The sequence below is a fragment of the Pectinophora gossypiella genome, chromosome 7 (assembly GCF_024362695.1).
Source record: "Pectinophora gossypiella chromosome 7, ilPecGoss1.1, whole genome shotgun sequence".
NCBI lineage: Eukaryota > Metazoa > Arthropoda > Insecta > Lepidoptera > Gelechiidae > Pectinophora > Pectinophora gossypiella.
In genome coordinates this window covers 3,804,724-3,819,242 of record NC_065410.1, presented here as the reverse complement: position 1 = coordinate 3,819,242, position 14,519 = coordinate 3,804,724, and the positions used below count along the sequence as shown (strand labels likewise).

Here is a 14,519-nt window from a genome sequence, read left to right as displayed (position 1 = left end):
AATAAAGTTTTTCCTTACTTACTTACCCCATTGGTATATAGTTGTGAGCTTATGCATTATACCTGATTTCTCTCATGTACCAGGACATCAGGAATGGAAGGCAGCATCACAGTCAACGGTATGGAGCGCAACCTGTCTAGCTTCCGCAAGCTGTCGTGCTACATCATGCAGGACAACCAGCTGCACGGCAACCTGACTGTTGAGGAAGCCATGGCTGTGGCCACTGCGCTGAAACTGCCTTCCGCTACCACCAGGGCTGATAAGGAGGAAGTGGTATGTACAATTTCAAACGTGTGAGCCCTATATCCCGTCGTGTAGACCGTCGAACCCTAGAACCATCGGGTAGACCGGTTCTTGAAAGAAGTTACACAAGAAAAAAACCAATGCTTTCATTTATTTCAGTAATGATTACAGATAGCGAAGCGTACTTAGATTACCTCAATTGGGATTATTATTAATTTATACATTTATTCGAGAATCTGAGACTCATAGACCTTAATCGGAAACTTCAAACGGAAACTCCTCGCTCCCCACCAGCGTCTGAGCTAGGTTTACCGGCTCCGGTCTATCTTACTTTTAGTCTTCTATCGTATGGGCATCAGACGTCACACACAAAAAGTTAAGCTAGATTGATATTAAGTATAAATCACATCTTAGCATAGACGGCCATACGGCTGACCTATCATCACGTTGGTTTAATAGAAAACTCGGTGAGGTCTGGGCACTTTGTCCATCTTGCGATGGATGTATCTCTGTACCCCTTTGGGATATAGTCGTCAGCTTATGTTATGTGATGGTTAAATAAGCAATGTTCTTTCAGATCCAAGAGATTCTTGAAACCCTCGGCCTATCGGAGCACCACAAGACCATGACATCCAACCTCTCCGGTGGCCAGAAGAAGCGTCTCTCCATAGCCTTGGAACTCGTTAACAACCCTCCAATTATGTTCTTCGACGAGCCAACTTCAGGCCTGGACAGTTCTTCTTGCTTCCAATGTATCTCCCTGCTGAAGACACTAGCAAGAGGTGGCAGGACTATCATCTGTACCATCCACCAGCCGTCTGCGAGGCTGTTCGAGATGTTCGATCATCTGTACACATTAGCTGATGGACAGTGCGTCTACCAAGGCAGTACGGGGCGTTTAGGTATGTATTCTAAAGATTTTAATTTCATTGATATGGGGCCGTCCATTAATCATGTGATGTTTTTTCTGGCATTTTTAACCCCACTCCCCCTTGGTGATACATGGTAAGGTTCAAGACTAACCCCCCCCCATCCTATATCACGTGTATTTTTTACCTACCAAACTAATTGCACGAAACGCCGCTTTTCGGTTCAGTATCGCGCGTTTGCCGAAAAAATAAATACTCGTGGTATAGTACTACACCCCCCTCCCCCTTATGATATTTCATGATTTTCATGGACCCCTCCCCTCTTTCAAGCCTCGCATGATTACTGGACGGCCCCTATGATAAATTGAACTTGTGGCTTCTTACAGTAATGATAAAAAGATCAGGGCTTCAACATTGATGCAGCTTTAACACGTTTTGACTTCCTTGTAAGTCCCGCCTATTATTTCGACCTTTGCGGAATCCAAGTGGAGCACCCGCCCTTAGTGTATACCTGGTCGTTTCTTAGTGATCCATGTATGGTTCACGGACGTATGGAGCTACCTCGTCATGATCCGTATATGGATCACTGGACTGTCAACGTGTTAAATGTTGCTATTAAAACGTTATTTGTGTTATGGGATCAAGAATATTAACATCGTTTTTGGCTACCGTGCAACCTTTCCCAATTGACTTATGATTAGTTATGTTGTATCCCAGCTGATGGGAATACCCACGGAATAGAAGAGTGACGTTGGAACTGTTGGAAGGGCCAAGTGTGCACGAAATGCGCACCATACGAGCTAATAGTTCATACTTCAACTTTGCATTCCATTCGTCTGCAAACTTTGCGACCCATTGAGCTACGCGATAGTATATATGAAAAGGTCATCTTTTAAGTATTCGAATTTAAAATTACCATTAAACTTCACTCGAAAGAGAGTTTTTATTGAGATAATTAATTATATTTTGTCTCTTTCTACATGGATTTTTGCTATGATGGTGTTATTTCACAATAGTAACGCAATGGTACTTAATTATGTTGCGTCCAAGGGCAGAAGTAATGTTTAATTGTACAAATGTTAGGTACTTATAATGTCTTATTTGGTAACCCTGAGGTAGTAGAGTAGCAATATTTTTTAATTACTTAATACATAATACTTAGTTACTTAATGATTGTTTTAGAATATATTATATCTTATTTTTTAATAAGTTCATTCTGCTCTTAGTTGATCTAAGTTTCCCTGTTCATCATCACCAGCCCATTAACGTCCCCACTGCTGGGGCACGGGCCTTCCCTATGGATGGATAGGGAGATCGGGCCTTAAACTACCACGCGGGCCCAGTGCGGATTGGTGGTTATAAACGACTGCTAATGCAGCCGGGACCAACGGCTTAACGTGCCTTCCGAAGCACGGAGGAGCTCGAGATGAAAACTTTTTTTTTGGTCACCCATCCTATGACCGGCCTTTGCGAAAGTTGCTTAACTTCGACAATCGCAGACCGAGCGTGTTTACCGCTGCGCCACCAAGTTTCCCTGTTACTAACACAATAATTATGAACTGTTGAAATAATTCTATATTATTATTAGTGTCCTATTCAAAGCGTAACTTATACTATAATACCTACTTTTTCCTAACTTACAACAAAATATCTAATCGTTTTACATTTAGCCCAGTACTACTTAGTTACAAACAAAAACTGAATTCATGATACCGATATAAATAAATTCAATTGTATTTTGTTATTTAAAACACAAAGGTCGACGTGTCTATGAACTGAGCATTTCAATTAATATAAATTGAAATAAATACATTTACCCCCATTTATATTTAGTTATTTTCTTACCCCCGTGTTTGAATTTATATATTTACACATACTTACATAAACTCACGCTATTTCCCACCAGGGTTAGTAGAGACTATGGAATTCAATTTGCTTCGATCCTGACATACTTCTCTTGCTTCCTTCACATTCATCAATTGTTTCATGCACGCACGCCGGTTCAGAGTAGATCTTACTAAAGCTTTTCTAAGGACAAATTTATTGAATCGATCGATTAATTTAAGGCGCATGTTAGTCCAGCAGGACGCTCTTCTAATACAAAATGTTTGTAGGTAATAGTTACATCTAAGTTCTAAGTCTCGGCACGTGATCACCCGTATAATAATATAAATAATGGGTATCTCTGTAACGTGACTGCGTGTAGCCACGCTCGCATGACACATTGGACTCATTCACGACGTTTAAAATAATGTAAGATAATCGCTGTTGTTTATACTTTATAATATAGCAGGACTCAACCACACCCCGGACACCGGACACTTCATACAAACAACCTCGTTTTACACAGACACTACACATTATCGTACACGCGCATCTGTGTGTGTGACGTCTGAAAACATACGATTTAAGTCTAAACTACGTTCGAGGGGGTGAGGTAAACCTATCTCAGACGCTGGTGGGGGGCGGAAAGTTGCCATTCTATACGTAGTATTATTCCTTATCCTATGACTCAACTAAGAACTTATTAGGTATTGCACTTATAAATTAGTTTTTAGTGAAAGTCAAGAAATAGTTGTAAGTGTAAAAAATGGGTCTATATTAAAATCCATAGTCATTGAAATCTATAATGTGAAAATGAATAAATTGAAAAAGTGTATCTTTAACATAAATAATGTATGCATATAGGTACGCATAAAGATTAAATGCATATAAATAATACACACACTAGCTAGGGCCCTGTGCCGAGTTTTTTCTTGCAGCTTATTTTCCCCGGCTATACAGGTTGTGAGAAGCTGCAGTAGTTTTAGGCGGATGAGACGTTCGTTATGTAAAAATTGACGATTCAAAGTGTAACTATGTTACCTATTGAATAAAGATATTTTTGAATTTGTATTTGAACATACCTTTATAATAAATACATGCCTAAAAATCATTACGTGATCGTTATCAATATTTAATATGAAATACTGAACCAATAAGAGAGACATCGTTTAACCAGGCACCAAACAAGAAAAACAAAAGAGAAAGTAGCATACCAAACTGCAATTACCTTCTTTTTCAGTAATGATGAAACATGCATTAACATATCTTATAGTTTGTTTGCGAGCGGTCATTATCTTGTGGTGAAAGTACTGTACCTTTGTTGTGCTTATTTGGTTGTAAGAACTGTTACTTCAGTCCAATGAAGACACATACCTACATACAGGGTGTTAGTGACATCGTAACGAAAACTTTGAGGGATGATTCAGGTCACGATTCTGAGTTGATATCAAGTGGAAATTTCCGTTGACCGGAGGGGGTATGGAGTATACTCCACCGTGCTGCTCCACTGCGGGTTGATATCAAGTGGAATTATCTGTCGCAAAATTCACGCCTTTTTGTGTTTCTTTAATTTATTTTCAATTATATACTTTTGCTATGGAAAATCCCACTTGATCAATTCAGAGTCATGTTCTGAATCAACCCTCAAAGTTTTCTTTACGTTGTCACGTACACCCTGTATAGGTTTTTATTAAGAAAGAAAGAAAATATTTATTATTAGATCACGATATTCCGCGCCCGCTCCGTTGCTCCTTAACTTAAATAAAGAGGCCCTCATCGGGGAGTGACGAAAATCAAGCTTGTTCCAAGCTCGTATTGCTGAATCCAAAAAGAGTAGGAACAAAATATAAACTATACTAGAACTATGTATACAGTACCGTCTTTTTCACTTATTTAACGTTAAATATTTTCTTTCAGTGGAGTGGCTTGGTAGTCTCAGTCTTCAGTGTCCGTCGTACCACAACCCTGCCTCGTTCATCATCGAGGTGTCTTGCGGGGAGTATGGTGACAACACCGGCAAACTGGTGCGGGCTATCGACAATGGCAAACATAATATCAGGTAATATGAAGTACTTGTATAAGAAATGGACTTAGAAAATTGGTACTGTCAGATAGAACAGAATCGATCGGTTTAATCTCGACTGATAGATACATCACTATGCTAATTAAAGTCACAACACTTCTTCTGTTCTTTTGACAGATCTAACTCTAACGCGCATTGAAGCTAACATAAACCGGTATCTATATTGAAATATAATCATACATACATAAACATAAACAGCCTATATACGTCCCACTGCTGGTCACAGGCCTCCCCTCAAATCAACCGGAGGGGGTATGGAGCATACTCCACCACGCTGCTCCACTGCGGGTTGGTGGAGGTGTTTTTTCGGCTAATAGCCGGGACCAACGGCTTAACGTGCCCTCCGAAGCACGGAATCATTTTATTTTTTCGGACAATCAGGTGATTCAAGCCTGAAAAGTCCTTATCAAACAAAGGACAGTCTCACAAAGTGATTTCGACAATGTCCCCATCGGAAATCGAACCCGGACCTCCAGATCGTGAGCCTAACGCTCTAACCACTAGACCATGGAGGCTGTTGCTGAAATATAATCACTAATAGTAAACTCTCAACTAGATGTACTGTTTTTTTTTTATGTGATTTATTGTAGTTTTGCCGTACATGGCATTAAATACTTGGCCGCACAATGAGCGCTGAGGGCTCTCACCCGGTACAAAATTTAAGACAACAGGCCTGAGGGTGCCCACTTGGGCGTACCTCTGCTCAGGGCTTCGTCTGAGAGGATTTTATTTGAAATAATTAATCGACCCTAGTGGAACGATAGCGATAAGCGCTGAATGAGTAAAGAGCGAAATATAAACTTTTTTATTAATCTTGGTGAAAAACATTACTAACCTAACCTAACCACAGCCCGGACACTTCATACAAAAATCGTGTTCTTACCGTTTGCCTTCTAACTCCGTTTGTGGGAGTGAGACAGACATTCCGCGCCCGCTCCGTTGCTCCTTAACTTAAATAAAGAGGCCCTCATCGGGGAGTGACGAAAATCAAGCTCGTTCCAAGCTCGTATTGCTGAAGCGGAGTGTCCCTTCTATTAGTGGTATTGTTTACTCTATGATCAAAATTGCGAATAAAAAAGATCTTGTTTTCTGCAAAATTGATGCACTAGAATCGTTAATAACGCTAACATGTATACTATGACCATTGGCAACATAGCCACATTCTTCAGAAACTGTGTATATTCTAAGAAACTAGTGCTAAGCGTTGCCATTCTCTCCGCAGAACTGGAGTACCGTTCCCAGACGCGAAGGTCCCGGAATTCAACAACAAGAAGGACATGGAAGTCTCGCTGAACACCAACAAGGAGTGGAACAAGAACGACCTGGCCCAAGTACCTGAGAAGTTCCGGAATGATGTGGCCAACGGCAATGGTACCAGCAATCTTCAGAACGGGATCCTGCAATACGCCGCCAATGAGATTGCTAAAGGCAAAGGTAAGTCGACCATTTTCTTTATTTTACATACATACTGCCCACGATTCCTGCAGACACCTCCTAATTTAATTTTAAGTTATACCCGTCATTTTATTATCCATCGAAAAGGATAATATGTCTATTTTTTTATTCCGGAATATTAACTTTTCTATTTTCTTTCCTAAAGTTTGACAAATATCTCTATACCAAATTTCATCTAAAATGGTTCAGCGGTTTCAAACAGATCAAAGATCAAAAAGTAACACACAAGGTTGCTTTCGCATTTACAGGTACCTATAATATTAAACAAATCAAATATAGAAAGAAAGAAAGAAAGTATTTATTATTAGAGGACGCCACAGTAACATTACAAACACAGTAGGGGAAAAAAAACTTACACAAAATCACAATTATTAACAGAAACGTAAAAGAAACAGAAAAATATAATAATAATAAAATACAAAATATTGGTCGTAACAGTCATGTGGCAGTGGTGGACGTCCTCAATAAATGGACCTCGCTCAGCATAAGCCGCGGCGTGAGCCACGACACTGGTATTCTGCGGGCCCAATATACTTTATTGCACAGACTAAATTTCAACAATCATACATAACACATGAATACAGTACAATTTGGGCGGCAACAGCTACCAGGAAACAAACATTTACAAACAACTTGAACTTATTAGTGCATTTTTATTTTTAAATAAAATAGAGGTACATACATAAATACGTCCCACTGTTTGGCACAGGCCACCTCTTAATCAACCGAAAAAAATAACCCGCGCATTTAGCGAGGAATCTAAAAATAAATAACTAGTTTTCATCACGTGTCGATTATATTTATATCGATAAAAATACTAGTGTAAAGTCTTGCTAAGTGTTACTTTTGTACCACCATAAACATAATTGGACAGAAAAAACTCAGTTGCCTCTATACTAGGTACTTGAATAACTAGTATTATTGACACTTAGACATAACTTACAGATATGAAGGTCATAGGTTCACCATAATAGTTAAGTTTCCTGTTTATATCATGTCTATTGAGGCTACTTCACTTAATTACCTTTAAATACACACTAAGATACATAAACTCGCGTCTGTCCCTAATAGGGTGAGCAGAGTCGCAAGTAATCAGTTGGCAATTTGCAGCCGCTTCAAATATATTGGTATTGCTAAGATAATTGGGTCGTGTACTATGGTCAACATAAATTATGAAATTCATCCACCCCACAACCCACACGATCATGGTATAAGAAGACCAGGTATGCTCCAAGCTAACAGCTATTTCAAGGTTAGCCCAGCTGACGTCATGCGTTGCCATTTCGTAAAAAATAAAACTACCCACGTCCATTGTTTTTAATTTTCTTACACATACATACATACATACATACATAAACTCACGCCCGTAATCCCAAATGGGGTGAGCAGAGCCACAAGTAATCAAAGACAACTTGCAGCCACTGTTGATACGAATGTCTAACTGTTTAATTTTCTTTGCAAGAAAATTTAGATTTACGTACAGTTTTAATGATTTTATATATGTGACAAATAATAGTAATTAAATACATTAGTCAGTAATTCACTTAATATTCAATAATAAAATTTACGTCCTTGGAATGTTGGCGATACCAATTGAATGGTAACACTTACGTCATCAATGGGCTAGCAATGTCTAGAAATGGCGGCTTGTCATAGGATTGAGTATACCTGATCTTAGTTATACCATGCACACGATATAAGAAGGTACAATGTTTTGAAGTGAAATACAATACAGGATAATTCAGGTGAAATATATTGAGAGTATTATTAATATTTCATAGACCATAGTAATCTACCTAAACATCCAAGGTTTTATAAGCGTACATAAAATATAAGTATCTATAATTTCAGTACATTAGCGTTTACTGTTGCGTGACCGATATGATAATATCTATTGCTATGGCCATCACGTTGATAAACAATTTTGTGTGTACAGTCATGAGCAATATAATGTACCCACTTTAGGACTCTGTCGCACTAACATATTTGACATTTAGTGAGACTTACAGTTCAATTTCTCAAAAAAGTTAACGTGACATGGTACCAAAGTGTATACATATTAATGCTCGTGACCGTACACATTTATCGTTTGGATATTTAATAATATTACCTCATAGCATGAAGATATTTATCATGATTGGCAATTTTATGACGTATACAATAATGGCAAATTCATACACACAGATATGCACACCCTTCTTAATTTTCTTTTTTCATTTCTATTAAGCGCTCTCAACACAAGTAATTCTATTACTTCCTAGATTTTTTTTATTATTTTTTTCTTCTTTCAGTCATCTATCCACTTAACGAAACTGCTTCTAGTCTAGAGGACTGATTGTAGTTTAAACCAAGAAAAAAAAAAAGTTTTTTTCTTACGCTCTGATAATATTGACTCAGACGCTGTTTGTTCAAAGATACTCTTAATACGGTCCTAATAGTATGGGTATACAAGTAATCAGTCCCCACAGCACAGCTACCGCGTCACGCGCGGCTAATTACATCCATTGCTTCGACCAATAGCCGTACGACGTTTATCTCCGTAATAAGAATCCGCTGCGTCTATGGTCGAAGTCGTCGATATAGTTTATAAGTTGCTACCACTCTTGATATGAACTCCTATGTCCTTAAGTCTTTTTTGTCCTTACTTAGGAACACAATTGCTTGGTTTTTACGACATTCCCGGGAAGATAAGCAGCTGAACGTGTTGTATATGTTTTTTTTATTTGCTCCCAATTCAGCATAAAAGCAACCCAGCCTAATAAAAGAATGAACTTAGTGACACCACACCGAATACCGGAGATGAATCAGCTCATATACCATATGAAAGCGTGCGAGAAAGGATATATGTACCTCATTTGTTTTACTGAAACATGTTCTGTAAAAACCAACTTCAACATGCCAACAGTCAAATTTAAATAAAACATTGTCTCATTTAACTCGTTTAACCTTACGACATCTGATTTTATGCAAATTGGCAGGGAAAAACGCGTGACGCCGCCTCATTTCTAGCTTAATGTTTTTCTTACCGTGTTCCGTTATGTAGGTTTAATGTCCTCGATGATAAAATCTCTGGTTAGGCTGTCTATCTAAGATGATGAAAGGCAACAGACTAGTTAGACATAAGGATGCCCGGAAGAAATTGCTGTATGAGCAATAACGCCGCATGTGCCTTTCTGCTCTGCTCAATAAAGTATCATCATCTCTCTAGCATTAGTCCGTTTCTCACAAGGTCCGCTTACCTCACCTGATTTGACAGGTCCGGTTTTTTACAGAAACGACTGCCTGGCTGTCCTTCCGATCTGTCAAATCTTCAGGTTAGGTAAGCGGACCCTGTGAATGGATAAATGAAATTAAATGGGATAATGCTAGGGAGATGACGATAAGCTTATACTGGTTTCTATATTCTATATTTAGATTGTTATTTTATCATGTCTATTGTCTTTGCCTACTTGTGGCTATACTCGAGAGTATACTCCTTACCACACTTAAGAGAATTGTTCTTCTTCTATCAAATTTTTAACATAAAGTCGTCTTTTGTGTTGTATGTATATGTACTTTAATTATGTTCTTTCTGTGCAATACAGTGTTTTATTATTATTTATAGGGAAGAGGGAAACCACTGCCCTACATACATACATATATAAACAGCCTCTATACGTCCCACTGCTGGGCACAGGCCTTCCCTCAATCAACCGGAGGGGGTATGGAGCATACTCCACCACGCTGCTCCAATGCGGGTTGGTGGAGGTGTTTTTACGGCTAATAGCCGGGACCAACGGCTTAACGTGCCCTCCGACGCACGGAATCATCTTACTTTTTCGGACTATCAGGTGATTCAAGCCTGAAAAGTCCTTACCAAACAAAGGACAGTCTCAAAAAGTGATTTCACCAATGTCCCCATCGCGAATCAAACCCGGACCTCCAGATCGTGAGCCTAACGCTCTAACCACTAGACCACGGAGGCTGTTAACCACTGCCCTATTTTCCCCTTAAAAAGTAGCATGGAAAAAGCTGCACCGACAAGAGCGTGGTTCTTAAATTGATGTTGATGATGATTATTATTATTTATAAGTAATATCTTCAATTCTCTCATCCAGGCGAGCCCCTGGTGGTCCAGATGGACACGGAGAAGCAAGACAACGCAGAAGTGGCATTGCTAGGCGACAACGGGTCACCGCGCCGGTACGCCACATCTGAGTTGACTCAGTTCTGGGTCGTCTTGAAGAGAACGTTACTCTTCAGTAGAAGAGATTGGGTGAGTGACGTCAATATTCATAGTTCTAGCTGATATTAAGTAAAGATAAACTTGTCGAACACACAGTTAGGACGACCATAATAGACGGCGGTACGGCTCACCACGATACTTACTGATGTAAGTAAATAGTCGTTACATGGACCTTGTCAGGGGCCTTTGGCGATTCAATAATAACCCTGACACCAGGGTTGATGAAGTTGGTAATTCACCTCACAACCCACACGATAGAAGAAGGCTCACCTGTACATACCTTCATTGGTTTTTAACAGATGTGTTGCTGTTGCAGTTTCTTGTCATTTCTTCTCCTCAGCCATAACACTTTGCGAAATGACGTAAATTCAAAAATGTTACATTGACCTTCAACAAGTTTATCCATGATAATTACGCTGAATAAATGATTCTCATTTCATTTGTCATTTCCTGAAAACATGATTCATTAAATTATAATACTGTAGCAGGGAGCAAACTCTGCACACACTGGCCTCTCTTCTTTTCCCCAGCAGCTTGTGAGAAACTGCAGTAGTTTTAGGCGGATGAGACGTTCGTTATGTAAAAATTGACGATTCAAAGTGTAACTATGTTACCAACTGAATAAAGATATTTTTGAATTTGAATTTGAATCTCCTTTTTCCGCCTATCATTTTAAATTTAATAAGCCGTTCTAATTTAACAGACATTGATGTACCTGCGACTATTCGCCCACATCCTGGTCGGGTTCCTGATCGGCGCGCTGTACTACGATATCGGCGACGACGGCTCCAAGGTGCTGTCCAACCTCGGTTTCCTGTTCTTCAACATGCTCTTCCTCATGTACACCTCAATGACCATCACTATACTTAGCTGTGAGTATATTGTTATATAACAAAACAAGAAAAAAGAACGTCAGAAGTACTCTAAATTGGCGATAGATGGAATTCCCTCCCTCTCCCTGAGCCTCCCTGTGTCTCCCCTCAGCCATGGAAAGGAGTTTCCGCAAGACATGGTCGTCCGTTCTGAGCCTGGACTCCGATATCTCGTCAGTTATGGATGGTTATTCTTGAAGTCTGATGTATTAATATGAATGTGTCTGTTTGTTCACAGTCCCCCTGGAGATGCCGGTGCTGGTGAAGGAACACTTCAACAGATGGTACTCGCTGCGGTCGTACTATTTGGCCATCACTGTTTCCGACATACCATTCCAGGTGAGACCCTTATTTAGATTTTATTCACATAAAAAAAAATGAGAAGAGAGGACAGGACAGGGGGGACGAGAGGGGCGGAGAGTGGGGGAAAGAGGGGAAGGGGGGGGGGAATAAAAGAGGTGCAGGTCGTGTCGTATCAGGAGGTGAAGGATTTGGCGGGAAGAAGAGAGGAATGGCGATTATTCCACCGATAAGAGCGCAGCTCTTAAATAAAGAGAGAATAAAAATAAACACAGCATAATAATGAAAATCAACCAGTAGGTATATAGTTTAGTAGTGTAGTATTGTCATAGAATAAGGAATAATTTTGTTAAGATCGTTTAGAACGGCAACTCTCCGCTCCCCACCAGCGGCTGAGCTAGGTTTACCTCACCCCCTCTTCGGTCGTATTTTAACCTTCATGCGTTATGGGCGTTTAGTCACACACAGATGCGCGTATACGATAACTAAATTGTATTACAGTATTTTATGTTTTTTTTTTCAAAAGAACGTCTAGGGCCCTGTTCCGAGGTTTTTCTTGCAGTTTCTTTTCCCCTGCTATACAGCTTGTGAGAAGCTGTAGTAGTTTTATGCGGATGAGACGTTGGTTATGTAAACAATGACGATTTAAAATGTAACTATGTTACCTACTGTAAAAAGATATTTTTGAATTTGAATTTGTGGTGTCGTGTAAGTTTAATAGTGTAGTTTATAGTTTATTGTTCCGAATTTGAAAAAAAAAATTGACATACATACATACATACATAAACTCACGCCCGTAATCCCTAATGGGGTGGGCAGAGCCACAAATAATCAAAGACAACTTGCAGTCACTGTTGATACGATGTCGTAAGCTGGATATGATGAAAAAAAAATTGAAATTAAAAATATTACAAAAATGTCGTCAAATAACCTAACTTAAAATTACTTAACCTAGAACCCTCTCCGTGTCAAACCCGGCCCAAAAGTGCCCATGACACTCGCAGCGTTACCGCGCTGGATTGCCACGGACAACCTCTGAGCCAAGTAAGACCCGGAGCGGGGGATCAAAGCCCTGCTCTCTAAGGCGACGGCCCAGGTCCTTAACGAATTGCTTCGCCTCCTCCCCCCAGCAACCACACGTCTCCAAATCAAAATAACTTAAAAAAACCTTGTATACTTTTCTCCCCAGGCGATATTCTGCATTATCTACGTGGTGATTGTGTACCTGCTGACGTCACAGCCGCTGGTCTGGTTCCGGTTCTCCATGTTCCTGTCGTCGTGTCTGCTCATCTCCTTCGTAGCCCAGAGCGTGGGGTTAGTTGTCGGCGCTGCTATGAATGTCCAGGTAAATATCATTAATTTTTGTTAGTAAACTTATTGGCTACAAGGTGGACCGACGATCTGGTGAAGGTCGCGGGAAGCCGCTGGATGCGGGCAGCGCAGGACCGATCGTCGTGGAGATCCTTGGGGGAGGCCTATGCCCAGCAGTGGGATGTGGTGTGTGTGGCTGATGATGATGAAACTTATTGGTCAGGTCTACTTACGAATAATGACGTGATGAGGACATTGTCGAAATCTCGTTGTGAGACTGTCCTTTGTTTGGTAATATCTTTCAGGCTGGAATTACCTGATTGTCTGAAAAAGTAAGATGATTACGTGCTTCGGACGGCATGTTAAGCCGTTGATCCCGGCTATTAGCCGTTAAAACACTTCTACCAACCCGTAGTGGAGCAGTGTAGTGGAGTATGCTCCATGCCCCTTCCGGTTGTTTGAGTGGAGGCCTGTGCCCCGCAGTAGGACGTATATTGGTCGTTCTTCTTTTTTATCGACAACAAAGAGACATTTTCTCAATTTATCGGATTTAACATCTTTAAAATTATAACGGCAATAAATATTTTAAAACATCATATAAAGATGTGTCCGTAGATGACTATTTAGTGGTTCTCTTTATCTTGGTAACATATTTTTCTTCTTTCGCATTCCAAAAAATATTGTGACAGAGTGGCCCTTTTCATCGGAGACAGCATTTCAATTTACCACTGTCACAAAATTTTGTGAAAAACAATCAAGCTACGTTAATAACTAATTGAGGAACCGATTAGTATTTTGCTTGTATTTTGAGTATAATAAGATAACTATATACATGAAATAAAATTCTAAAACATAACTTATCAAAAACAGAACGTAGGACAGATAATTGTCGATAAAAAAGAAGAACGACCCATATACGCTGTCTATGTTATGTATGTCTGCCAGAATCGACACAGCAGTCTAACACACCCTTTCTCTCCACAGAACGGCGTGTTCCTGGCACCTGTGATGTCGGTACCCTTCCTGCTGTTCAGCGGTTTCTTCGTGTCGTTCAACGCCATACCTGTCTACTTGCGATGGATCACGTACCTCTCATACATCAGATATGGGTTCGAGGGTACCGCGCTCGCTACCTACTCGTATGACCGGCCCAAGTTGCAGTGTCATCAGGTTAATATTTCTATAGAATTATTTATTTATACCGTCCGTACTTTTTAGGTGAGGTTGTGGTAAAAGCGATATTTTTAGGACGATTTAAAAAAGAAGTAGCTTTTTTTGAAACTATGTCATTTGAGCTGTCAAAAAAATAATATTTCTCATTTCTCAAAAAGTCGCTT

General features: G+C 39.9%; 2 protein-coding genes across 3 annotated transcripts in view; both read left to right on the top strand.

Moving 5' to 3' along the window:
- LOC126368190 (equilibrative nucleoside transporter 3) overlaps positions 1–14,519 on the top strand; it is a 418,002-nt gene that overhangs the window by 67,231 nt on the left and 336,252 nt on the right. The window lies entirely within an intron of this gene.
- Positions 1–14,519, top strand: part of LOC126368171 (ATP-binding cassette sub-family G member 1) — a 53,646-nt gene that overhangs the window by 35,831 nt on the left and 3,296 nt on the right. For both annotated transcript variants that reach the window (XM_050012060.1, XM_050012059.1), the window contains 9 exons: positions 84–273; positions 821–1,145; positions 4,854–4,995; positions 6,242–6,453; positions 10,572–10,729; positions 11,403–11,571; positions 11,810–11,910; positions 13,061–13,216; positions 14,167–14,352. In XM_050012060.1, the coding sequence (XP_049868017.1) occupies positions 84–273; positions 821–1,145; positions 4,854–4,995; positions 6,242–6,453; positions 10,572–10,729; positions 11,403–11,571; positions 11,810–11,910; positions 13,061–13,216; positions 14,167–14,352 (1,639 nt within the window). The remainder of the gene's footprint in view (positions 1–83; positions 274–820; positions 1,146–4,853; positions 4,996–6,241; positions 6,454–10,571; positions 10,730–11,402; positions 11,572–11,809; positions 11,911–13,060; positions 13,217–14,166; positions 14,353–14,519) is intronic.